Source organism: Arachis ipaensis, chromosome B4, assembly GCF_059453495.1.
Source record: "Arachis ipaensis isolate K30076 ecotype BB chromosome B4, ASM5945349v1, whole genome shotgun sequence".
In the NCBI taxonomy this organism is placed as follows: domain Eukaryota; kingdom Viridiplantae; phylum Streptophyta; class Magnoliopsida; order Fabales; family Fabaceae; genus Arachis; species Arachis ipaensis.
In genome coordinates, this window is record NC_142439.1 from 5281081 (window position 1) to 5308768 (window position 27688).

At 36.1% G+C, this 27688-nt stretch overlaps 4 protein-coding genes across 6 annotated transcripts; 1 reads left to right on the forward strand and 3 right to left on the reverse strand.

The window, feature by feature from the left end:
* Positions 1-822: 822 nt before the first annotated feature.
* Positions 823-4237, forward strand: LOC107638566 (elongation factor Tu, mitochondrial-like). The gene is made up of 12 exons (XM_016341902.3): positions 823-1183; positions 1304-1379; positions 1466-1558; positions 1670-1744; positions 1824-1928; positions 2036-2126; positions 2251-2456; positions 2637-2720; positions 2817-2882; positions 2971-3033; positions 3258-3498; positions 3913-4237. Exons 1-12 carry the CDS (start codon positions 1014-1016, stop codon positions 3981-3983), a joined length of 1341 nt encoding a protein of 446 aa, XP_016197388.1. The 5' UTR covers positions 823-1013; the 3' UTR covers positions 3984-4237.
* Positions 4238-4377: 140 nt separating this feature from the next.
* LOC107638564 (uncharacterized) lies at positions 4378-7303 on the reverse strand. The gene is made up of 2 exons (XM_016341900.3): positions 5175-7303; positions 4378-5072 (listed from the first exon to the last, which is right to left on the reverse strand). Exons 1-2 carry the CDS (start codon positions 7230-7232, stop codon positions 4647-4649), a joined length of 2484 nt encoding a protein of 827 aa, XP_016197386.1. The 5' UTR covers positions 7233-7303; the 3' UTR covers positions 4378-4646.
* Positions 7304-9638: 2335 nt separating this feature from the next.
* LOC107638568 (P-loop containing nucleoside triphosphate hydrolases superfamily protein) lies at positions 9639-11689 on the reverse strand. Of its 3 annotated transcripts, none has more exons than XR_015880669.1 (3): positions 10688-11660; positions 9859-10025; positions 9639-9780 (listed from the first exon to the last, which is right to left on the reverse strand). XR_015880669.1 is itself a non-coding variant. In XM_088483238.1 (2 exons), exon 1 carries the CDS (start codon positions 11531-11533, stop codon positions 10688-10690), a length of 846 nt encoding a protein of 281 aa, XP_088339364.1. In that variant the 5' UTR covers positions 11534-11689; the 3' UTR covers positions 9639-10025. The 3 variants fall into 3 exon arrangements, 1 of the variants encoding a protein (XP_088339364.1); XR_015880670.1 differs by having other exon boundaries at positions 9639-9765; positions 10688-11652; XM_088483238.1 differs by having other exon boundaries at positions 9639-10025; positions 10688-11689.
* Positions 11690-12062: 373 nt separating this feature from the next.
* On the reverse strand, positions 12063-17298 carry LOC107638569 (mitogen-activated protein kinase 15). Its single transcript, XM_088483236.1, has 11 exons — positions 16832-17298; positions 16528-16693; positions 15257-15665; positions 14995-15122; positions 14845-14904; positions 14352-14501; positions 14113-14268; positions 13815-14026; positions 13228-13329; positions 12947-13107; positions 12063-12832 (listed from the first exon to the last, which is right to left on the reverse strand). The coding sequence occupies exons 2-11, from the start codon at positions 16549-16551 to the stop codon at positions 12543-12545; spliced, it is 1692 nt and encodes a 563-aa protein (XP_088339362.1). The 5' UTR covers positions 16552-16693; positions 16832-17298; the 3' UTR covers positions 12063-12542.
* Positions 17299-27688: the final 10390 nt, after the last annotated feature.

Consider the following 27688-nt stretch of genomic DNA (forward strand, 5'->3'; position numbering starts at 1 on the left):
GGTTTTATAGGAGTTGTTTTTACCGTTAGTGGATAAGTCCTAGTTTGTAGGTTTGGTTATGATATTCTGTTTTAGTGATTAAGTTTGTTGAGCACGTTTCCTATTTCTTCGATTGGCTGAGGCCGAACTTATCTGCGCACGTGCCGAGATTATCGGGCAGTTGATGTAACGTCGGCCTCGAATGTTTGCATGCCGAGTATGCCGGGCGACCGAGGATACATGTGACGTATCAAGTTTCAACATTTGATGAGCTATTTTTCGGTGTAGATCATCGATTCTATCCCAGACATTTGTATTCTAACTTCAAGAAGAGATTTTTAAAACTCAAACTAAAGCGTTCATGATGTGTAATTGATGGCAGGATAACATTGAATCACTTTTACAAACGTTAGGGATACAAATAGAACGATTTAAACGTTAGGGACACAAATAGGATTTACCCCAAACGTTGGGGACAAAAACGATACTTTACTCAAAATGTATATAACTCAACAATTTATAAAAAAACATGCCTTTATAAGAATCTACGACAGAAAAAAGAAAGCAAAAACTCTAACAATAACCAATAAAAAAAGGACGAGCCCACATAAGAAAATAATCAACCAAAACAAATACAAAAATTAAAGTACCAAATAAAAATATCACTTTATATAACTCCAATATCCAAATCTTTTATACTACAAATTATTTTAAATAAAACATTTTTTAAATTTAATTTTAATTTACACATATTTAATTTAATTGTACAAAAATATAATATTTTTAATATTTATTATATACTATCATTAATTTATAGCGTGCATCGGGTTTCATTCTAATTTTGTTTAAAGGTTTATACGAGGTACAAGGATGATTGTAGTTTAAAAGCAAGAAAGTGACGTGTAGAGTTTGTTAGTTGATTTGAGCGTAGGTTTTTGCGGATTCTGTTGAAGAACGTGTCAGTTAAACACATTCCCAAGCAACATAACAACCTAACACTCTCCACTTTCACACTCACTTCAATCCTCCTCTCAATGGCTTCATTTGCTCTCAGAAACGCAAATTCTAAGCGCCTTCTTCTCTCTTACTCTTCATTCCATCGTGTCCTATCCCATCATCCTTCTTCCCTCTACAGCACTGATGAATCATCTCCTTTGTCGTCCCTTGTTTCTCTTCGGAGATCTATGGCCACTTTCACTCGAACGTAAGTCTCTTTTTGCATCTTACCTTCAATTTTCATCATTGCATATATACGATGCACATAAAGAAAGTTCAATGCTTCATTTCTATCCAAGGATCAATCTATCAATTGTTTGTGTTACAGAAAGCCTCATCTTAACGTGGGAACCATTGGGCATGTTGATCATGGAAAAACCACACTAACTGCTGCAATTACAAAGGTCTGGGGTTTATTTCTCATGTCCTAGTACTTAATCTAGCCATGGATTTTTGTGTGTGTGATTCAGTTCTTGTGCTGTGGAAACAGGTGTTATCTGAAGAAGGTAAAGCCAAGGCCATTGCCTTTGAGGAGATAGACAAGGCTCCTGAGGAGAAGAAAAGAGGAATCACTATTGCTACAGTGAGAACTAGTTCTTTTTATGTCTTTGTTCAATGCATATTGTGAATGGTTCAGACCTAAATCTTTTAGTACTTAAATTTTGCCAACACTTTCTGATCTTGAAACTTGCAGGCTCATGTAGAGTATGAGACAGCAAAGAGGCACTATGCCCATGTTGATTGCCCGGGGCATGCAGACTATGTTAAGGTAGTGTTTATGCATAATGAATGCTCTTGTGTTTGTGTAAGACTCTGATCTCATTTTGATTGATTTGGCCAAATTACAGAACATGATAACTGGAGCTGCTCAAATGGATGGTGGAATTCTGGTGGTTTCTGCTCCGGATGGGCCGATGCCTCAAACGAAGGAACATATACTGCTTGCTCGACAGGTTCATATACTTCATTCTTTTAAATACACAAGTAAGAAACCAAGTTTTCCTAGAATCTAACTGAATAGCAAAACCATAAGTTGTTTTGTTTGTTTTTGCTATGATAGGTTGGTGTGCCATCATTGGTTTGTTTTCTAAACAAGGTTGATGCTGTTGATGACCCAGAGTTACTTGAACTTGTTGAGATGGAGCTTCGCGGTATGAAGCATTATGTCATATCTTTTTTTATTTGAATTCTTAACACACTTAATAATGTTTCATTTCTTGATTATTTATACAATGGATATGCATCTATCGGCAAACAACCTTTCTTTTTGAGCAGAGCTACTTAGTTTCTACAAGTTTCCTGGGGAAGAGATTCCAATTGTTCGAGGTTCAGCCCTGTCTGCCTTGCAGGGGACAAATGAAGAACTTGGAAAGAAGGCTATCTTAAAATTAATGGATGCTGTGGATGCATACATTTCTGATCCTGTAAGGCAACTTGATAAGCCTTTCTTAATGCCAATAGAAGATGTTTTCTCTATTCAGGTAAGTAGATATGGCACACATGTATCATAATTATTCTTATTAAGTATGTCATTCATATTGCACTGCAATTTTTGGTGGTGATGTTCATAATTCCCAATATATGAAGGGGGCAAGAGCAAAATGAGGGAGTTGAAATGTCATTATTAACATTCATTACTGCCTTCTTTCTTGAATGTTAAGGGGCGTGGAACGGTTGCGACAGGTCGTGTTGAACAAGGCACCATCAAAGTCGGTGAGGAGGTTGAAATCTTAGGACTAACACAGGTACATAGGGGAGTTAAACATGAATCACTATTATCATGTCCATGAGTGGTTTTCTTAATAATATATGTTCTACTATTCATTTATTTTTGTCCACAGGGTGCACCTATGAAGACTACTGTTACTGGTGTGGAAATGTTCAAGAAGATTTTGGATCAAGGACAAGTGAGTAAAATCATTTAAGTTCCATAAACCTTCCTTTTTCCCTTGGATTGGATTGATAAATTGGTTATCCTAATCTGAGTGTTTCTAGGCTGGTGATAACGTGGGACTTCTTCTACGTGGCCTGAAGCGTGACGATATACAGCGTGGAATGGTGAGTGAAATTATGTGACATAAGTTTGGGGCACTGATCCAACACTTTATATCAAAGTCGAAAACTGACAATGTCTTACTGAACCAATGCATATCAAGACAGCCAAAAGAGAGAGATCAAGTCAAAGAAAATAACTAAGAATAGGCTGTAGTTTCACCATTTCACTTAGGTTTGTGTATTCGCTTTATGCGAATTAACAAACTTATTCTCTGTTAAAATTACAGGTTATCTCCAAGCCTGGCACATTGAAAACATATAAGAAGTTTGAAGCAGAGATCTATGTCCTCTCTAAAGATGAAGGAGGTCGTCATACTGCATTTTTCTCTAATTATAAGCCTCAGTTTTACATGAGGACTGCAGATATTACCGGAAAGGTGCAGTTACCTGAAAATGTTAAGATGGTCATGCCTGGTGATAATGTGACTGCAAATTTTGAGCTGATGTCACCTGTTCCTCTTGAAGCAGGTATGTTGAACACTAGATATGCCATAGTAGACAAAGATCCTGAATCATCTGTGATATCGCCTTCGTAGAATCAATTACTGACGTTGAGTCATTGACTACTAGCTAATGTGATCTTTGAATTAAAGCAAATTGATATCATGGTCAGAATAGAAAGTTCTACCAAGATATTAAGAAATCAGGCCTATAGCTCAGTTTTTGGATGAACTAATGTTATCTAAACAAGATATATCATATAACTATTCTTCATTCTCTATATTGTATAAAATTACTATGAGTGGATTCAACTCATAATCTAGTCTTTATAGAAACTGCAAATTATTATAGTTACTATTTACTTTAAGTTCATATGTGCAACTTTCTTGTAGCTAAATTTAACGATACGATCAGACCGTAATCACATTTATGTATGATCAGGACAAAGATTTGCGTTGAGAGAAGGAGGCAGAACTGTAGGTGCAGGAGTGGTCTCCAAAGTGATTGCCTAAGATCCCGGGTCAAGAAGATTCTACAATTTTTTGTTCATTGATTTGTAAATAATTCAGGAGTAGGAACTGAGCAGCATTTTTAGGAGAATTCCATTATGTGACTACTTATTACACTTGGTGTTTTGGATCCATTTGAAGGCGTTTTGTTTTGTTCATTAGTCAGAGAATTATACTATTTTATTTGGATAATTTTTTACCTCAGGACAGAAAGTGGTTGATAAATTTTTGGATTGGTTAATAATGCCAATTTCTTCAAGATTCTTCTGACTCATTTTTACTTAGATTTTTATTGGCTGCATCACCAAGATACAAGGGCTACTATTTAATTGTGAACCTTTGTTGAAGATTACAACTTTAACTATGATTCTGGTCTAAATATAGATGACATGGAGTATAGTACTGAAAAGTGTTCCTCCTGGATTTTCATTAATAATTGGTCCTTACTGATACAAATCAATAAAGCATTGATTCTTCGACTGAAGAATCAAAATCTAGAGGGAAAAAATAAATAAATAACCATAAGAACCAAAAACCAAAATCAAAATTAATGTGGGAGAATACACATTTACACAAAACAAACAACAGTGTTACAAATTTACAATTTTTGCTCAAGGTTAACATGGATATTGATTTTACAATATGGTTCAAAAGTGATGTATTGCTTCACCTGTTTTCCAGCAACTTCAAGGCTGTCTCAACCAGTGAGTGAATTGTTAGATTGTGCCTGTTCAATCCAACAGTACCAGAGAAAACATTGAAGCTTTCAAGCTCTGATGTGGTTTCTAATACACCTTCTAGTACCTTCTCCATTCCCATATGCTTGAAGGTATCTATGTTTTCTGCTTTGTCTTTCATCATCGAAATCGCAAGCTCTATCGCAAACCTCCTTATCCTCGGCACCTTTGTTGCCGGATACTTGTGCTTCTTGAGGATATGTACTAGTATACTTGCCAGTTCAACTTCAGTGATTCCAGCTTCTTGAAATACATAGCTTGATTCCTGAGAGGACATGAATGTGAAAACATTTGCTGCTAATCCAACCATGACTTCTTGTAGCTTGTTTTCTTCTGATTTGATTGCCAGAAGTATCTGCATAATTCAGCAATTTGTTAAAATTCTATCTGCATAGAAACATAACATGAAGTTCTCATTCTGATAACACAAGATCATAATGGTGGGAGTAAAACTTACTGTTGGTGCTGCGGCCGTAACAACCTTTAGCTGGTTGAAGCATTCTGATCCACTGTAGGAGCATAGGTTTCTAAGAATCCTAGCAGCATGGACACGAAGCATCGGAGATTTCAACGAATCTACAAGCTTTTCGAGTACTTTCAACTTCAAAATTCGATGGCAATTCATCTTGCTTTCTAATGCCAGCATTGCTAAGGCCTCTCCAGCAGCAGTTGTTACATCTATCTGATTTTCAGGAATGTTCTGTTTGAAGAATATGTTGAACAATCCCTTAAGTATTCCACCTGTGCCTCCAATTCGCTCCTTCACATCCTCTTCCAAAGCAAGACTAGTTAAAATTTCAATGCTCGGTTTCTGTAGAAGAGGGTGGTTCTCTCCATACCTCAGAATATCTCTGATATTGCTGATTGTGAAAACTATCTCAGAAATCTTTCTTCGAAGTTGTTTCCCAGTTGAGCCTGTTGTGCTAACCAGCATCTTCATAAGCTGAAGTGATCTCTTCACAGTCACAACTTGTGAAGGAGTGACATTCACATTCTTCAGCAATCTTTCTTCGGCATGTGCGAATTCAATGATCTTGGGTAGCAGGCCTCTTGTGTTTCCAATCTTTCCACAGTTGTCATGATCGCGTGCGAGTTTTTTCAAAATCCGGAGTCCATGTTGGTTAAATGTCCAGAATCCATAGTTTGGATGATCAAATATGAGCTTCTTTTCTCCAATTTCATCAGCTGCAGGATTAGAATGCCTGTTAGTTTGGAGAAGACTTGATATTGACTCCATAGCTCCAGGTATCCCAGCAATGCGAAGCGAGTTCTGCTTCTTGCCTGCTAGTTCAGCTAAAATCTCTGCAGCCGAAAGCCTAATCTCTTCATCATTCTGATCTGTCCAATTCAACATCTCAACTAGTCTCTCCACAACAATTACGGAAATTCCAATCTTCTGAAGAGTGTCATCAGCAAATCGTGCACTCACTGCGAACCGGCGAAGTATTCTAGCCCCAATGAGCTGCTCATCAGGAGAATTTGAGGCCAGGAAATCCATAGCAAGAGTAACCATGTCCATCTTCAAGCCATCAAATATGCTTCCATTGACACACCTCGAATACGAGTCATAAAAGAATCTCCTAATAGAAACCATGCCTGTTGGCCCCAACTCACACTCTTTGTTAACCTCTTCCAACAATTTGCAGTAACTTATTTTCCATTCCCAATAAGCCTTCTCTGCCAAGAACAACAATGCCTCAGCCAGAGCCAAAGAGTAGAAGATAAAAAGCGCAGATTTTCGGTTCCTCTTATCAGTGTCTCCCTTTTCCACTTCTCCATAATCATGACTGATGAGTTTTATCAATGAGAGAACAACACAAGCAGTTGCAGATAGAAGCTGAAGCCAATAGAGAATCCTGCTGATATTCCTTGAAAGGGAAAACCATTCAACATATGGAAGAAGAGGAACATCAGAGCTAATCCACACTCGTGTCGTCGTCCTTGCGAAATTCTTCTGCTCTGGATTAACTACTCTGTCAATCCTCTGTTTGCTCTGTTCTGATCCAATGATAGGCCTAATGAAGAGCCTCTTGATGCTTTGAAAAATTGAGGTTGAAGTTGACCTTAGAATCTTGAAACTGTTGATTCCAACATCAGTAATAGACCATGTTGCTTGGTGCTGCCACTCAAGTTCATGGCTCCTACTGAAGATTCTAGTCCCTTCAATCAATAGTATGATTGTGATGAACCAAAAGTCGCTTTTCTCTAACGTGATGGCGAAGCCACCAAGGAGAACAACGGTTGCCCAAATGAATCCAAGAGTTCCAAGGCCAGTTGCTGATTTCTCAAGCACTGCAAGCCTTAGAGCAAAAAGGGTCAGCTTCTTTTCTGGTGCAGCAACTCCAGAAGTTGCTGAAGACACATCAGCACCATTGCTGTCCCTCGTTCCTATGCTGCTTCGCGGCTCGAAAACTGTGTTGCTTGTGCTGCTGTAGGCATTGCTGAGCCTCTGGAGTTCACCAACTTGTACATGAATGCTTCCATCTCCTTCCTCAGAACGGTTATGTTCCATCATGGGAAAAAAAAATACTAATATATATATATATATACACTACAACATGTGATGGAGAATGTTGAAAAAGAAATGAGATTTTGTTGAGGAAAATGTGGATTTTATAGATGAATGAAATGGAAGAGCTTAGAGGGTAAGTTTCTTATGTGGAATGTTGGGTGAAGAGTGACGCCAAGCTTCTCTTGCCATGAAATGTTTGAACAAGTTGCTTATGCTTTGCTGGCAATCCTAGTAACTTGGGGAAAGGGTTAACTTGCTTCTCCATGTAACTTTTCTGTAATCATTGGATTGCTTTCTCTTTCCATGAAATTTCATTATTTATAATCAAATATTATTGGATGATTTTACATATTTAATTAAACTAATTAATATAATACGTGTCAATATCTTAATTATTATTTTCTTGTGTTATAAACTCTTTAACATGAAAAAAATCAACTAGCCATTTATATTAAGAAATTAGGTTGTCTTTTACCAATATACGGTTCCTTTCACAACTCACAAGCTTTGACATTAATTGATAAGCTTAAAGATACATACCACTCCGTACAGGGTCATCAATTTTAATATGTTTGTTAACTACTAGTTTAGTCTTCTAAACCTTTTTGACATTCAAAAAAGGAGAAAATAATTGATTATTGTATTAAAAAGACAAGTTATAGTTCTGTACTTCTGTTCTAGTTGTTTAGTCTTTGAATGGAGGAGCTCTGGCCCAAAAAATAATTACAACATGGTTTATGATTTAGAAGTTGGAATTAGCCCTCTTCATTTACCAAATCCCACCATACATATAGTAATCTATTATCTATTCAAGCATGAACTTGATTTGGTATATGAAGAACTCGAGAAGCAAAACAAGTTGATCTTGTTCGGGAGTTGACCTAATAATTTTTATCCCCAAACTTTTCGTTGAACAATATTATTTATATCATTATTGTTAGTCAATAATTATGATGTATGAATGAACAATTGACCAAGCATCCTGGTCCCTAGTGGTTAATATAAAAATAATAATAATAGTAAAAAACTCTGCCCATCACTTTTCGGTTTTTTTTTTTTTATAAAAATAAAAGTAGTGATATAATCTAACATTGTAATTTTTGGTGTTTTTTAAAAGTGTGAAAAATATACAAATCAGCAAATCCGACTTTTGTACCTCAAATTTTTTATTTTTTTAATAAAAATTTCTCTATCCGATTTATGTACTTCTCACAAATCGAACAGTCTAATTTCTGTACCTCTTACAAATCGGTTCCACATTTGAGAATAACACCCTAACAGTTCACATTTCAAAAAAAACACCATTACTACTCAAATATCAAAAACAAAAAGTATCATTTTTCATTCACGCCGTTTTTTTTTTCCATTAAAAACTCTGCAAAAATTGTTTCGGATGTATAGACCATAGAGTATAGAGTAATCCTAATCCATACAAGTCCGAGCATTAAAAAACTAGAGCATGATTAAAAGTAAATAAATAATAAAAATTAGAATTCAAAAAAAAAAAAGAAATACAAGAAATATTATTGTTATTATCGTGATTCTGAGTTAATATGCACATCTGATTATTAAAATAACCCATGTGAGACGCTTGGAGTGCACGTACAATGTACATGTTGCCGTACTTATCTGACTAAAAATCTATATCAAAATGAGTTGCTTGTTACAAATAATTATACTACTAATAAGATAATACTAATGATTGATTAAATAATTAACGAGTTACTTTGAAGGCTACAGCTTATAGCTAGTTACTAGTTACGCTGCTAATGTTTCATATATACATGCTGCCCATCTTGTACAATGAACAATGGGAATACACCAATCTTAACAAAGTATATGCTGCATTGATATATTGTTATTTTTCTTAAATTAAGTAACCAATATTATTATGTTAGTTGATTATTCTAAGAGAATGATTACATTATTATAAAATTAATTTAAGAATTCAATAGTAATAGGGTCTTAGCAAAACCATGTTTCGTTTTAGTTTGGGTCCCATCCCAGAAAGAAAGCGTATGCGCAAAGAGAAAGGGGTTCGGTGGAGAGGGAAAAAATAGAAGCTACAAAAGAAAGCAAGAAGGGGATATAACTAACTAAAGGACCATATTGTGACACCTTGAGCAGATTTAGCTTGCGAAATATTTTGGTTTTAATTTAGCGTACACGAAAAACAGAATGGACTTAACTTACAAGCTTAAGCCAATGGTTTTTCATTTGTTACAAATATACTTTTTCTTTGGTTTTATTCTGTCTCGTCATTCTAATTTTAGTCATCCATTAGTTATGATATGCATTTTATAAAATTGGAACTCTAGAAGATAGTAGATAAGGTGTAAAAATGAAGTTGAGTTCCATCAGATTTTCCATATCCTTACTAAGCATATCCAAATCTTAACAGAGTATATAAAAAGGTAAAAACTGCATTTAAGTTTGAGCTGAATACAGCTCTGATTAATTCCATTGTCTCATGAATCAGTTTGAAAGCTTACATCAGATCAGTGCACTTTTTCATCCAGTGAATTCAATTGAATGTCTGCATCAAAATATCCTACCAGATCAACGAACAAAATTAAACAAATCATATTAGGCACTGCTAAATTCTGTTCACCAAGAATTCAACACTTACTCCATCTGATGCTGTTGCTGACCAGCAGCAGCAAGAATCAGAGACAGCACTATGACATGTCTCTAACCATGAAGATATCATCAAGAACGTAGTGCTTGTCAATGACAACCAGAAGAGCGAAAATTGTAGTAGATTCCTCAGCATATCAGCTGTTATACATCAAAAACCTACGGGGAAAAATGGCAGAGAGACAGCATATGAGCTTCACTTCAAGTAGCAAAGAAAATAAAAGAAGTGTTACTCGTGAAAGATTAATCACCGAGTATTGCAAATCGCTTATAATACTATTAGTTACAACATAACATGTGATTTTATCATAGTTGATAATGATATCAATCCATAAGGATGCAGCAGTTCTTGTTAAAATAAGAAAATAGCAAACCTTGTCACTTCATGATTATTATCAAGAAAAGGCAGGTACACAAACAGAACTAGTAAATAGTTAAATGAATGACACACAAGTCAACACATTCCGGCAGAGAAAATCTCCAATTTGTGGAAGTTTTTTATTCTCCAAATTGCAGTATTTACACACAAATTTTAAACTTGAAAGCAATGCAATAAAAAACCCAACAGATTAACATAAAATGAAGAGAGTAATGAATAAACTATATCAATCAATCATACATACACCTATACAACCTGTGCAAAAAACTCATTGAGCTCACTATAGAGAATCCAATCCCTAACAGTAGATCAAACCCTACAAATTTCTATGGTGCATTCTGGAATTTACATAACACAGGAATCACAAATCCACAATCACACTATTAGTAACAAAGAACACAAGCAAGAAAGCAAACAATGCATATTTGCTTAGTAATAATACCTATATGACGGCACTCCTCTGTCTAACCCTAGCTTTCTCAGCATCAATAATAGACTCCACAAGCTTCACCGCATTCTCAAGCTTCCCCTGGGCATTCACTACACAATAATCAAAATTCTTCACGTGCTTCACCTCCTCCTTCGCCGTCGCTATCCTCACAAGCAGCGACTCCACCGTCTCCGTCTTCCGATCCACCAGCCTCTCCACCATCGCCGCCTCACTCTCCGCCACCAGAAAAATAAACACCGCCGATTTCCCCAGTACCTTCCTTAGCGTCTGCGCACCCTGTATATCAACCCTAAGCACAATATCGTAACCCTTCGCCATGAACTCTCTGATCTGCTGCTTTGGCACGCCCTTATAGTCACCGTACACCAGCGCGTACTCGAGAAGCTCGTCGCCCTCCACCATGGAGAGAAACTCCTCCTTCGAGACGAAGTAGTAGTCCTGGCCGTGAACTTCGGTAGGGCGCTTCGGGCGCGTGGTGGCGGTTATGACGAAGTGAAGGTTGCCGCGGGAGTCCCGGAGGCGTTGGATGAGTGCGTCCTTGCCGACGCCGCTGGGGCCGCAGATGACTATTATAAGCGGATTCGGTTCGGGTCGGAGGGGTTCGGAGCTGAATGAGGATCCGAGTGAGGATTCGAGGGAGCGGAGGAGTTCGGAGCGGTCAGCTTTGTCGATGGAAGGGATCCGGTTGGTGTCGCCCATTCTAGATGAGTAAGAGTGGCGCGTGGATATGGAAAGGCGCGTGAGGGAGTTGAGGAGGGTGGGTTTGGGTTTGGCGGTTATTAGTGGGAAGGTGGGGAGGGAGTGAGGGAGAGAGGTACACAACCACCTTCGGAACATGGGATTGGGACTTGGGAGAGTCAAGGGCAAATTTGTCACTCACTGTAAAAAGAACAGAAAACGTGATGCTTGCTTGCCTGCCTCCCTCCCTCACAGGTAATAATACTCGCTCTCTTTCTCAGATTCCATATCATCTTCTTATCTAGAATTAGTTTTAGATTTCACAAGCATTTCTATTCTCTCTTATTATTAGGAAAAGTCATTGTAGTTTTCTTTTGGGTTCTCTTCGTAGCATTTCGAGCCTATAATTTAAACTTTTCCTATTTTTGTTGGGTCCAAATGAATCACTTTCTTTGCTTAGCCGATTCAATAAAACTCCAAGAGCTTTGATAGAAAAACCAAATAAAATAATATTTCCCGCAGTAATTTATTTTCCACATTTCAGGAACCAAAATAATATTTTTAGTAGTTAGTTAATTATTTTGTGGTTATTAGAGGATGAAATATCGAATGCATGATAACATAAAAAAGGTTACACTTACTAGGCATGTAGAAATATTCACTCGCTACCAAAATAAAAAGTCACTCATTGAGAAAGATAATGCATTTGTTGAATTAAAATTCTCTAGCCACTTTGTTGAACATACATAAGAGGGTACCTTGATCTTGACTAAGATTAGATTAAAATAATACATATATCATTGGAATTGTGCCAAATGAATGATATACTAATAATACAAAACTAAAGACTTCTGTTCTGCAGTGAAGCAACTACTCTAGCTTCAGGCTTCAGTTATCTGTAATCAACCAATTAGAGTGCAAAGTAAACCATCAATTGGATCATGGGGAGAACCCCTTCTAACTTTCAAATTGATTATGCAAATTTCGCATGACCTAAGAGCTACAAACTTCTTAAAATCTTGAGTCTCTTAAAGCTCTTCAGCTGTTTCATGGTGATCAAGGTTATGCCACTTCAAATTACTTTTAAGATAATCAAAGATTAAGTGTGTAGGAGAGCTTCATAGCGCAATGCAGTTGTTGTTGGCCACATGTTCATCATATCCAATGTTCAATACCATTGACCACCAGGTCCTCCTTGAGCAGCTGCAACTTTTCTTGCCATGTATTGAGGCTTTGGCTGCAGTCCGTTCGAGCCTTCAATCCCATCATCTTCCGCCCTCTCATTTTTACAGCTAGGGTTGCTTCTCCTCGGATATGAGCAGCTCGAAGCAGCATACTGAGCTGAAACAGTTGGATTCCTAACAACCCTCCGCTGCTCAGTCTCTGCTGTTACTGCTACCCCACAGTTGTTGTAGCGTATTACTGAACCAACAACTTTTCCAGGCCTTGCCGCAGCACCTGAAGAGAGGATAAGAAACATTAAACCTTCATGCAGGATCTATTTCTTTGGTACAAACTGTTTTATTTGACCATGCAGAAACAAAAGTTGCATGGTAAAGTCAGTTATCTCACCTTGAATATTTTGAGGAGCTTGCAAAGGAAGGCGAGTCATAGGGACAGCGCTGCTCCTATCCATGGGTGGTTTCTCAACTTCTTTGATACAACACTTGGATAGATCATTTGCCACCTCAGCCGTATTCTGTACCGAGTTATCTGAATACAACACACATGGTCTGCAAGCAGAGTTCAGTCAGAAGAGTTGGCAATTGAAGAGCAGCTGAACGAGTGACCTGACGAGGTAAAACTACAATATCCAAAGCAACATTTCCCAAGTATAAACAAGATTAAGATACCTGGGTAACGATGCATGTTGCCTCTCTGGTGGAACAACAGTTCCACCTTTGCCGTAATGCTCCTCAAGATATGCAAATTGTTTCTTGAAGTGGTCCACAGCACTGATGAAAAAGGTGTTAGGATAAAAAATACAGCACCAAAGCACAAAAGGGAAAACAAAATTCAAAGGCTAACATGACATGTTGGACCAATTGGGGTATAAAAAATGAACAAAGGACATCTAGCCAAAATAGAGACAGATTGAAAAGTCAAATTTACAATCCCATGAAGCACAAAACTTTGGTTATTACATTTGAACAAACATACAATCGAATAAAGTAACAGAAAAAAAAGATTTATCAACCCTAAATACTCATTCAGCATTAATTATTTACAAAAGAACTTCTACCTTCAAAGTCCACTTGCATGGGGAATTAAATACTAAGAAAAAGCCAGCAAATATGGCATGGCTTATGGTTAATAATTCAATCTGTTACATAGAGATATTTAGAGAATAGCCAATTATAAAAAATTGTATTGAGTGGTTAACGAAATGCAAAGAATAAGGATGAAACAAAAGTTCGGCTACAGCCATAGACAACAATACCTAGGATACATGAAACCTGTTGGCTCTGCTCCCTCTAGAAATTCCTTTAACATCTTTGGATGGTACTCTAGAATCTCACGGTATATAAGTTCTCGTACATCTTCCTTTGTTATCCTGCGTCTCTCAAACTCAAATTCCATCTTTGTAACTGGCTGGGCAGAAGGTTCTCTCTCAACCTTGGCCAAGCCTTTAAAATATGGATCCGCTAACGCCTAACAATATCATACACAAGATACCAGGTTAATAAAAGATTACCAAAGAAACTGAACCAAAGACGGATGGAAATTCAGAATTCAACCTCTTCAGCAGAAGGCCGATCTTTAGGCTCAAAGGCCAGCATTCTTTCTAATAAACGAAGAGCAAGGGGGTCTGCATTAGGAAACTTCTGGGAGAAAGGAACTGGCTTCTTCTTGCGCATGCTGCTCAAGTATCTCCGAGCTTTCTCATTCCTTACCTATTGATATGCAACCAAGGTTGCATTAAGTAAAAACTAACACACACAAGACTGCAAAGAGGAAGGGAAACTGAAGAACAGACCCTAGCAATGGCTTCAAGAGATGGTGTTCCAAGAAGATCAGTCATGAGATCCAATTGATGGACAACATTCTTCCCAGGGAAAAGAGGCTTTCCAGTCAAAAGTTCTGCAAAAATGCAGCCAATGCTCCATATGTCTATAGCTGGTGTATACTGAAAAGAAAATGGTTCAGGCAATAGTGATTTACTGAGTGAAGGATAATAGATCAGTGAAAGACACACAAGTAGATAAACACTATTCATGTTTATTCACAAACATGATCAATCTAATATTTGCTTTTAATGCAAATTGAATAGTACCACAGCAATATGAATAAGGATGCATACAAAAATGTTTTAAATTAGATTTAGAAGAAAAATTTTGTATTAGCATGTATTAGAATTTTGGTTAATCTATTTCAAAGAAATAAGCATCCAGACTTTCTGGATCAAGCAATTATAAATGTCATATAAATATATCAAGTATATTAAATAGAAGTGATAACATTTATCAAACCTTCGAAAAAAAGGATCCGCACAGCTCAGGGGCCCTATACCACCTTGTTGCAACATAATCCTGTGAGCAAACAAAATGGACTCAGTTGTGATGAAGTAAAAAGACGAGATATGTTAAAGATGAAGGTTTCAAGGAAAAGAATAATCATACTGTCCAGAATATGGCAGTGGGTGTATCATTAAAAGCCACTCTGGCAAGACCAAAGTCACAAATCTTCAGTTTGCAGTCAGCATTTGCTAGAATGTTTTTTGGCTTTAGGTCTCGGTGAAAAACGTTTGCTACAATAACATTGAGAAGTTTGAAATCAGCTGTGATGCTCATAATTAAGCAACTAGTTTTATGCAATAACAAAAGCAAATATGCTACAAGAAGAATCCGAAACAAACCATTAACTAAATGTAAAGAACAGAACCTGTATGTATATACTTCAAGCCTCGGAGAAGCTGATAGAGGAAAAACTGGTAATGCTCTGGTGTCAGATCATCATTTGCTTTGATGACCTGATGCAAATCAGATTCCATGAGTTCAAAAACAACATATATATCTTTGAATTCCCTTCTAGAAGGTGGTAACAAAATATGTTTGATCTCCACAATATCCGGATGACGTAAGAGTCTAAGAAGCTTAATCTCACGAAGAATGCGAGTAGCATCAGAAACATGTTCAAATATGTCATTGATTTTCTTAATTGCAACTTTTTCTCCTGTGTGAGAATCATATGCAGAACAAACAACACCATAGCTTCCTTTACCAATTACTTCCTCTATTCTGTATCTGCTCCCTTCACCATATTCAGTAAAGAAGTCTACTTCCACAGATGACTTGATTAAAAGAAAACAAACACTATTTAGTAAAGATAGTAAGAAAAACCAAACGCTGTGCTAAGAGTTAAACATTCCGCAAGATGCATGCATGTTGTATTCTGAAATAGAGGTATTCTAGTCCAAATACTTATATCATAAATTTGCAAGAACCTTATGAGGTTTGGGCCTATTCATAAACATCAAAGGTTCTAGTAGCTCCAAATTCTGAGAGTCATATCCACATTCCACGTAGTAAATTTACGCAATGATTTATGTTACCACCCAGGGTATGTTAAACTTGATCACTCTTTAGCAAAAATGGAGGTGGTTGGGTACTTCGGCATCTTTAACTCTAATATCATTGTATTTTACTTGCATAATATGATTAAAACTTGGATAATAGGACTTTGTTATCAGTGATTTAGCATATTAAAATGAAGATTTTGAAACATCCCCAAAAAAAGGCATAGAAAATCCATTGCAATAGTCTAGATACAGCACAGGAACCAAAATAGCACTCCACAACATTTTAAATTATGTGAAAAACAAACTTTCTGTAGGACCTCTCATAAACCAACTAAAGTATTTAGCATATGGCAGGGAAGCATAAACATTTGCAAGACCAATTATTATTTATTAACCACACACAAGCCCCATATCCAGCACACAACTAAAACAGTAAACAGAATACTAGATTGTATAAAAGAACAAAATTTCAATCACCAAAAGAGTATAAATTCATACATAGGCAATAGATACATTCACAAGTCACCACACATATCATTCCCTACCCCTCAACATCCACTAAATTCCTCCCCAAAAAATACAAAACACCAATCCAAAACATATTAAGATATACATATGAGCTGAGTAACTTTACCTTTTTTCTCTGATCAGGCAGCATCTTCAAAACTAAGCATAAAAGAACTTTTAATTATTTAAGCAAAAGCTGCATCAACCAGCCCCTTCTCTCGGGTATAATCCAAATCAACCGAACTCCCACTTCCACTTCAAAACCCCAGAAAAAAGGGAAAACCACACTTGCACTAGAACTCCCGGATCAAGAGGGAATGATCAAAATGCAAAGAAATATCCCAAAGAGCTAATAAATAAATAAGATTAAAGAAAAGTAAAAGGAAAAACCTTCACTTCAAACCCCAACAGAGCTCAATAAGAAAACATACCCAATAAACTTCAGCAGATAATACAACAACTACGATTGAGAAAACAGGAACATGAACTAGAATACGACTATGTCAGAATCCAACAAAAGTGGAAGAGGAAACAAAGGGGAGAAAAATACTGTTGGAAGTCTCAAAAATTCTAGCTGGAAAGGGCAAAGTAGTAGATCAGGTTGGAGTATGAATTGCTGCGAGGAAAATCAGCGGAAAAAAAACTGATCTTTTAGAGAATCTACTGTGGCGATAATCACTAACGCAACTAAATGGGAAATGGATAAATATATATGAGCTTATGAACAATGGAAGAAAAGAAGAGAAGTCCTCGAAAGTGGGGTTTTGTGGAATGGGAAATTGGGAGTGGAAAGACAAGAACTTGTGGATCTCAGAGAGAGAATTGAAGAGAAGCCATGTACTTCTTCAAGAAGAAGAAGAAGAAGAAGAAGAAGAAGAAAGGATGTGGTGGTGAGCTCAGAAAGAGAAAGCAGAGAGAAGAATAAAATAAAGGGACGAATTTAGGAAAATAAATAAATAAATAATAATGTTAAATATTCGAAAATGTGGTTTAAAATGGAAAGTTGGAAACCATTATTTCAGACTGAGAGGATCATACATATTTGCCACACGATTTCTTTCTATTTATTTATTTATTTATGAAAAAGTATAGGGTATCAATATACTATCTACTAATTTATTATTAATAATAATTAATTATTATATTTTAAACACGTATATAAAGAGATATATCTAGAAAATATATCTATAAAGACACTTTTATTAGACATAACCATAAAAAAATATTGTTATTAAATACATCTACAAAAATATTTTCATTAAATACCATTATAAATTAGAGTTGACAAAAATTAATAAAAATAATGCTGATAAAGTAGCGAAATTATTTATTTATTTATTTATTTTGTTACATGAATACGATGAACCTTGACCAATTTTAGTGATTTATTCTATTTTATTTATTTACTTTGTTCTATATTTTTAAAAAATAAATTATTGGTTAGGGTAGAAGTACGAGAGGATTTTTATGGGGAGAGTGTTGGGAGTTTGTTAATGACATTCATTGTCAATAGTTAATCCTTATCTAAAATTTAACTAGAATTTAATTAACAAAAGGTAATTCAATAATTAAATGGGAACTTTTTCGTTTATAAATCCAAAAGCAGAAGTGCAAGCTGAAGGCTGAATTATTTGGTGCATAAAGGCTGATTTGTCATATTTAACTTGATTAATTTTGAGAATGTAAGATCTTAATTATTTTTAGATCATCGTGATATAATTTACAACAATAGACGTGATTAATCTAGTCACTTTTTAATTTAGATGTAAGAGAGGAAATGGTGTAGAATTAGATATAGAGTGTATAAGTGTTTTACGCAACTGTGGTATCAGCAGCACAAATTGGATAGTCTGATTACCTTCACCAAAATTTAAATTTTTTCTTTCACACTAATCGAATTGTCCGATTAGTAAGCTTAATTTTTTTACAAAGAAATTGGATAGTCCGATTTCTTCATCTCTGTTTTAGAAAAAACTATTTTCAAATCTATGTCTAGCACCCATATTTTTCACAATAATGCAAAACACATACATGCTTCTTATATCCAAAAAAATGATTCTAATCTAGTAGATAGAGTAATAATAGTGATTGGTTCTTCATTTAAAAAAAAAAAAGAATAAATGACCATTTGTACCCATAAAAGATGAAAACGCTGATATATGTACTCACACTAGATCGAAACTAAACTTGTACCCACGCAATATGTCTTTCGTGTGACAAAAGTACCCTACGTGGCACTCCAACCCTCTAAAGACAAGGTATTTTTGCCACACAAAAGACATCTTGTGTGTGTATAAATTTAGTTTCGATTTAATGTGAGTAGATATGTCAGCGTTTTCATCTTTTATGAGTATAAATGCTCGTTTATTCAAAAAAAAATTAAGTGTGATATTTCCTTAAAAAAGAAAAAACTGCGTCCTACTGCTTTGCTTAGAAGCTAGAAGTGATATTCTGATGTGGATGTCTCCTTTTACGTCCCTTTCATGTTGGAAGGGTTAGGGAAAACAACAAACAAGTAAACAACCGTGATTCTAGTCATTATGAGTCAATTAAGCGGCTATTAATTAATGTCAAATAATGTGATTTCCCTTCCATAAAATGCTAAATGGATTTTAAAATAATATTATGACTGCTTGTAATAGCACATCATTTTCCGTGGCATGTATTCCTTATGAACTCTCTTTGTTTATTTACTTAATTTTCTATATATATGATGTAAGCATTTGCTTTAAATTTTATCTATAATTTCACTTCTTCCATTAAGTTTGGAAAAAGAACACAGAAAAATTCAATAAGAAATTAAGGAAACTTACTATCGAAGGACTCACATTTTAAAGGAGAGAGAAAAAAAAAATGCAAGAGTGCTGTGGACTTATGGCTAGGGAACGAGATTTTTATTTGTGTTATTTTCGGTTTTCCTTTATTAAACTATGGAAATTTTTGTTGTTTGCTTTAACTAAGGATCATTCATTATGTCTAGGTTTTAACAAAGGTACAATTATAATGAGAGAACATATTCTGACATAAACATAATAGGGTCGCTCTATTATACAGATTTAAGTTTTATACAGATATACAGAAATTTATGTATGTTTGATATGTTGGTGAGTTTTAACCTGCACCTGGCAGGATAAGGTGAAGCATTCACCTCGGTGCTGTCACACTTCCATTGTCAACACATAGCACAGATTTTAGTGGCGTGGCAAAAATTTTCCTGCTTTATTACCAAGAAACTTGTTTATGGGTTTATAGAAGAATTGTTTATTCCCCGTACGTGGGGTTTATTTCATAAAGAGTAAAGTATCGTTTTTGTCCTCAATGTTTGGGGTAAGTCATATTTGTGTCCCAAACATTTAAATCGTCCTATTTGTATCCTTAACGTTTATAAAAGTGATTCAATGTTATCATAATATCAATTATACTAACAAATCATATTATATTTTTCAATTATTCTCACTTGGATGTATTCATTCTCAATTAGGTCTCACTTAGATGTGGTCGATTTTAATATTATACCCACTATTTGTGTTTAGATTCAATTATGTCCCTAGAAAAGTGAATTATGTAAATGTTGTAGGAATTAGTTTTAACATTTGATGAGCTATTTTTCAGAGTAGATCATCGATTCTATCTCAGACATTTGTATTCTAACTTCAAGAAGGGATTTTTAAAACTCAAACTAAAGCGTTCATGATGTGTAATTGACGGCAGGATAACATTGAATCACTTTTACAAACGTTAGGGATACAAATAGGACGATTTAAACGTTAGGGACATAAATAAGATTTACCCCAAACGTTAGGGATAAAAACGATACTTTACTCTTTCATAAATAAGAGAAGTTTGTGTTGAATTTTGGGCCAATAAAAAATGTATTAGAATTTTTTTAAAAAGTGTATTGGGTCTTCAATTGTTAACAACCTATAGTTAATTGTGTTTGAAGGCCACATGCTGAAAGTATGCTAGGCCTTATTTAAAATGAAAAAAAAATAAAAAAAGAAGCCTTTAGATTAGGGATGTCAATGAGGCGGGGCGGGGCGGGGCGGGGGATGCCTTCTTCCTCCCCGTCCCCGCCCCCAGAATTAATTCCCATCCCCGCCCCGTTCTCCGCCACGAGAGAATAATTGTCCCCATCCCTGTTCTCCGCGTTTCCCGCATTTCCTGCGGGGTCCATTCCCCATCTCCCTATGTTTAATATTCATATGGAAATTATAATAAAAAATATAAAAAAAATTAAAAAATAAACTACAAAATATTATTACAAACACACAATCATATCTTATCCAAGATTATAAGTCCAGAAATATAACATAGCAAATTATAGTCCATAAAATAAAATCTTGAACAATAGAGTTAGGATTTTTCAATGAGTGAAATTACTAAAAGAACCCCTATATTAGAAATAAAGTAAGGGTTATTAAGTAAGTTCAAAAATTCGGAGAATTATCAGGGATGGGGGGGATCCCTGACAAACCCCAATTTGACGGTTTGTTTTGTATTGATTTTTGGGGATTTTATCACCTTTTACCCATATTTATTCAAGAAATAGCATGGTTTTGTATATTCTCCTTTAATTGTGCTTGAATGTGAAAATATGCTTTTTAGGACTCAAAATAGCTAAATTTAATTCACCTTGATTCTATTAGATGCCTTGATATGTTTGTTAAGTGATTTAAGGTTTAGGAGGCAAAGATTGGATCAAGGGAATGAAGAAAGAAAGCATGAAAAGTTGGAGAACTCATGAAGAAATGGAAGAACCGGAAAGCTGTCAAGCCGACCTCTTCGCACTTAATCGGCCATAACTTGAGCTACAGAGGTCCAAATAATGCGGTTCAAGTTGGGTTGGAAAGCTAACATCCGGGGCTTCGAAACGATATAAGATTTGCCATAGTTGCATCGCGCATAGGGGCGCGCACGCGCACGGTACGCAGACGCGCCGATGGTGGCACATGACCCACTTAATGCAAACGTGGCCAGCGATTTTAGAAGCCTTGTGGGCCCAATTCAACTCATTTCTGATGCTATTTAAGCCAAGGATTGAAGGGGAATCAAGGGACTTTTCATACTTTTCATACTTTAGGTGTTAGTTACCAATTAAGTTTAGTTTAGCTTTGTAATTAGTTTCTAGAGAGAGAAGCTCTCACTTCTCTCTAGAATTAGGATTAGGTTTAGTTCTTAGATCTAGATTTTAATTCATCTTCTTCTACTTCTATCTTCTCAATTCCTTGTTGTTACATTCATTCTTCTTCCATCCTTTTGTTGTAATTTCCTTTATGTTGTTCTTGCATTTTGTTGTAGATCTACTTTTGTTCCTCCCTTTCTCTTTCAATTCAATTCAAGGTAAATCATAATAATTGTGTTCATTTGATTTGTTGTTGTTTAATTCCTTGCAAATTGAGTAGTGTAGATTTACTTTTCTTGCAATTTTACTATGCTTTCCTTTTATGCCTTCCAAGTGTTTGATGAAATGCTTGGTTGGATTTTAGAGTAGAGTTTTATGTTCTTGGCTTGGAAAGGTAACTTAGGAACTCTTGAGTTACTAATGTCCAAGTAATTGATGATTGGGATTCATTGACTCTAGTTCTCACTAATTGAATTAGTGGAGAGTTAGGACTTATGGACTAGGATTGATATAGCTCATTTGACTTTCCTTTACTACTAGTTAGAGGATGATTTAATGAGATTAATCCTTGCCAATTCTCATATTGTGGTTAGTGATTAGGATAGAGATCTTTGACCACCAACCCTTGCCAAGACCTTTTTAGTTGTTAGTTTATTTTCATTGCCATTTACTTTTCATGCTTCTTATCCAAAACCCCAAAATAACTCATAACCAATAACAAGACACTTTATTGTAATTCCTAGGGAGAACGACCCGAGGTCCAATACTTCGGTTTATAAATTTTAGGGGTTTGTACTAGTGACAAACAACTTTTTGTATGAAAGGATTAGTGATTGGTTTAGAAACTATACTTGCAACGAGAATTCATTTGTGAAATTCTATACCATCAAAAATCCAATCATCAAAATGGCGCCGTTGCCGGGGAGTTGCAATGGTGTTATGTTATTGGTTATTGTATATATGTGAATATTGTGAATAGCTTGATTTTTGGATTGCTTGTTAGTTCTACTTGTTTTAGGACTTTGTTTCATTATTTCTTGTTAGCTTTTGTTTCTTATTTTTACTTTTACTATGAATTCTCACTTTGGCTATGAGTGTGATTACAACTATGTTGTAGGAAATGGGAACTTCAATGAAGATGTGCATCAAGGATGGGATGACCAAGGGTGGGTGGAGCCATATACATATGATCAATCTTCATGGCAACAACCTCCACCAATGCACTATGAAGAAGAGCCATTCTATGATGCATACCAACCCAATGGCTATGGTGAATCTCCTTGTGACTTTCAAGAACCACCACCATATGCCTATGAGTCATATCCTCAACATGAACCTCAACCACACTCACAAGCCTATTTTCACCAAATACCTCCATATGACCCTAATTCTTATCCACCATACCAACAACCATATAGGCAATATGAACCACATATAGAGCCACCACCATTCCAACATCAATATTTTCAAGAGCCACTTCCTCCACATTATTGCCAAGATGAATCACCTCCAATATATGAAAATTTTCAACCACAAGATGAATACTACTTTCCACCACAACCTCCCATGGAAGAATACTCATATCCATTGATCCAAGAGCCACATGATCCTAATCTTACTATCCAAGAGAAACAAGAGTCAAGGAATCATCTCAAGGAAGCATTGGATCAATTTCAAGCAACCATGGAGTGTGTTGTGCAACAAGTGGAAAGAATGGAAAACATAGAACCACCACAACTCTACCAAGAAGAACCACCTTCCTACTATGAACCTTCCCCCCAATTTAATGAACCCTTCCGCCCACCCCAATCTCTAATGGATAACATCCTTGGTGTTCTTGTTCAAGGGCAAGAAGAGATGAAAAGGGATGTGCAAAATTTCATGGCCATCTTGGATGCGGTAACAAATCAATTAGCCTCCCAATGCTTGAACACTCAAGAAACTCCCATGGCTACATGTGGAGAATCAAATGAAGAACATAGCATGAAGGAGAGATTGGAAACTCCGGTGGGAAATGAAGGAAGTTGCTTTGTATTGGAACAATTGGAGGAAGCTATGATTATTGAAGAAAGGGAAGAATTGGTTGAAGACTTAGAAGATGCGGAGCCTCCATGGGAATCTAGAATTGAAGAAAACCCCTCCAAGATGATTGAAATTGATGCTAGGAAGGAAAGTGCACACCTTCCAAGACATATTCCATATGAAGATTTGGATGGGATAGAGCAAGAAGTGAGTTCCCTTGGTGATGAAGATCAAGCATCAAACCTTAGTGGTGAAGAATCCTTTGAGCATGAAGAACCTTCTCCCAACGAGATGGAAAGCAATGTGGAGGTAAATTTTTCTCACCCTCCCATTTATGACTTGAGTAGGAGAAAAGGTTTATATAAAATTATTGAACAAAGGATTATAATTGAGAAGTCTTGTGAAGAGGTGGAAATCCTTAGAAAAAGGAGGATGGGAATTGAATACGCTTTATCAAAACTCTTGGAGTTGTCTTTGCCTAGGTTGCCATCTACTCCTTCATTTGAGTGGGTGAAATTTATTTCTATTAGCTTTATTATCCCACTTGAATATGGTTTGCTTGAAACGGATGGCCAACTTAGGGAGCTTTGTGGGATGAAGCGTAAACGCAAAAGGTTTTGTGGTTGGCGTTGCAAATCAAGGCTCATTATGGTTGATGCATCAAACATGAGATATAAAGGTTGGAGTAGTGCTCAAATAGATGGGTCTAGGAGAATTGTTGGCCACTATATAGAGAATTCACCTTACTCACCACCCGGTTGGACTAATAAGGATGATCAACCTCAAGACGGGTATGAAAATAAAGTGTGGGATCCCGGATTACAAGAAGAGGATCAACTTTGGGAGTCCCAAGCTTGTGAAGAACTCCATCAAGACTTGGCTCAATCCATGAAGAATCTACTTGGGGCACAATGGAGAACCAAGCATTGGTGGGAGTTTCAAGATGAATACAAGCACAAGCCACCTTGATGAGGAGCTCCCCATAAGTCCAACTTAAGGACAATAAACAAAAGTGCTAGGTGGGAGACAACCCACCATGGTAAAATCCTTTCATTTTCTCTTTTGTATATATTGGTAGAATTAGTTTAATTTCATGCTTTGTTTAGTTAGTTGAGTATGTTTGGTAGTTTAAGTATGTTAAATAAGGCTTTGTGGTGTTTTGGTAGGTGTTTGGAGGTTTGGAATGCTTGGATTGGTGCAAAAACATAGAAAATTTTTTTTGAAAAACAGAGCACCATCCACGCGTACGCGTACATGGCGCGTATGCGCACGTCCAGTATTTTCGACCATCCACGCGCGCGCGCCATGCGTGCGCACGCGTGGATTGAGAAGTTCCAACCTCCATACATTTTCCAGAGAGTTGTGCCTGCGCCGCGCCAACGTTGTGCCTTTCGCACAAACCAACTCGCGCGTACGCGCACATGACGCGTACGCGCCACTCTCGAAATAAGCCAACGACGCGCGCGCGCCATGCGTGCGTGCGCGTGGATGCCCCTTCTTCCATCCATTTCTTTTCTTCTCCTCCTTCCATTTCTCCCTTTTTCCTTTCTTCTTCCCTCCTCCTACCCCTCATCCAACACTTCCAAACACCATTGACAACCATTTATTTTAGTTAACAAATTAGTTAGTTAGTTAGTTGATTAGTTAGTTTTAGTTTAGTTTTCACTCTATTTTCTCTCTTTTCATCATAAGTGTTGGAGTATTGACTTTGTTTACTATACATTGCCATATCCCTTATGACTAAGTGCTATTTTAGCATGAATATTTTTAGATAATCTTTGTTGGATTCTATGATTGAGGTTATATTTTGTTACTTGGTTTTGAGTTCTTCATGCTTACCTTTTGAAAAATACCAAGTGATGAGAATTGTCTTCGAGCTTATAACTCTTTTGAATTGCATGTTGTAGCTAGCCACCATGTGATTTGAACCGTATTCTTTGATTAGGCAATCTCTTGATGGATAATGTTGAGCATTTACCTTAATGCATTGTATTTCATGATTATATCCATCCATATGTTTGACTTGAATGCTTTCATGCTTCTCTAATGCTTGTCTTACCTTACAAGCTTACTTAAAGCATCTCAAGCACACTAGGATAAGTGAAGTGCATGCTTCTTTTGTGACATAGCTTTTATGCTAATGTGTATTCTAAACCGCGCAATTTAGAATTCACACACCTAATATTTCTTAATGTCACACTAATTCACTCACCTCATTCTAGTGATTTACCTCATTCCAACAATGTATGCTTCCTTGCTTTTATATCTTCTCATCTTATGGTGTTATATTTTTGTTTTTCATAACGAATGCACCACAAGCAACCATGGAAGCGGAAGAAAGAACACATAGCAATCTGGAGAGTCGCCATACCCCCTTGCTCATCTTTGAGTGCACCGAGGACGGTGCAAACTTTTAAGTGTGGGGAGGTCGTCCGACCGATCGGCAATCTTGGGTGACAAATTTCTAACTCCAATACTTTTGCATTTCATTCTAGGATTTTAGGATTTTTACTTGCATTTTCTTATTTTTGCATATGTATACACAATAAGCTTAGTCAAGATAATGAGAATTTTTCAAGATTTCTATCTATAGGGCACCAATTGATTTGAGTGGAAAACTTTTCATAGAACTTGCTTGAATTATATATTTTGTGGAACATGATTTATGAGCTAAGAACACAAGCTTGTGAGATTTGAGCCTAACGGTGTGGTTACATCTTATAACCACTTATTTTTCCTTCTTGTGTGCATTATTCTCTTTCTATGATTGTAATCTTTGATTTGTTTGATTCTTTATGTCCATTATTTTGTGTATTCATGCATTTATATGATTGAGGCCATCATTTTATTAGCTCACTTACCCAAATAGCCTTACCTTTTATCTTCCATTGTTAGCCAAATTTGAGCCTACGATTAACCCACTTGTTCTTAATTTAGCACATTACAAGCCTTAAAGCGAAAAACAATAAATGTCCTTATTTGGATCTTTGATTAGCTTAGGCTAAAGTGTGTGTATCATTCAAGTGTGGGAACCTTGGGACATTGGGTGAATAAAAGGGTAGTTTTGTATTATTACTGTAAATATTGGGAATTGGGTACATGCTCATGTATTGATTAAATGTATAGACCTTATGCATTGGTACTCTTGTATATAGTTTGAAAGAAAGAAAAAAATGAGAAAAACAAAAAAAAAATATAAAAATATATGAAAAGTATAGAAAAAAATGGAAAAAGAAAGAAAACGAAAAAGAAAGAAATAAAAAGGGGACAAAATGCCCCAAGGTGAAGTTCAATAAGATCAATGCATATGAGTTGTGAAATGAAAAGAAAATGCATGAGTATGTGAAAAGGTGAAAAATGGGTAGTTAGATTAGAACTTAATTGTATAGGATGTCATAGGTTAGGTGGGAAGTTTAAGCTTATCAAAGATTCAAATTTCAAGCTCACTTGACCAAATATGCATCCTACCTTGACCCTAACCCCATTACAACCAATGAAAAGACCTCATGATACATGTATGCATGCATTGAATAATTGTTGATTGTTAGAAGAAAAACAAATCTTGGAAAGCATGAAATAGAGGAGAATTGAGTGAATCAACCCTAAACACTTGAGCGAATAGAGTGCAAACACATCCGGTGAGGGTTTGATGCTCAATTACATGTTTTCACCTATGATCATCATTCTTCATGCAAGTTTGTAAAAATATTTAATAACTCAATTCAATTGTGGATTAGACTTGCTAGTCCTTAGCCCTTGTGCATATATATTTCTTGGGAATTGATTTATTTTGACCAAGCACTTGCATTCATTTAGATAGTTGCATATAGGTAGATTGCATTTAGTTAGTTTCCATTGAATAAATGCCATACCCTTACTTCATTCTTGGTTTAAGCATGAGGACATGCTTGGTCTAAGTGTGGGGAGGTTGACAAACCCCAATTTGACGGTTTATTTTGTATTGATTTTTGGGGATTTTATCACCTTTTACCCATATTTATTCAAGAAATAGCATGGTTTTGTATATTCTCCTTTAATTGTGCTTGAATGTGAAAATATGCTTTTTAGGACTCAAAATAGCTAAATTTAATTCACCTTGATTCTATTAGATGCCTTGATATGTTTGTTAAGTGATTTAAGGTTT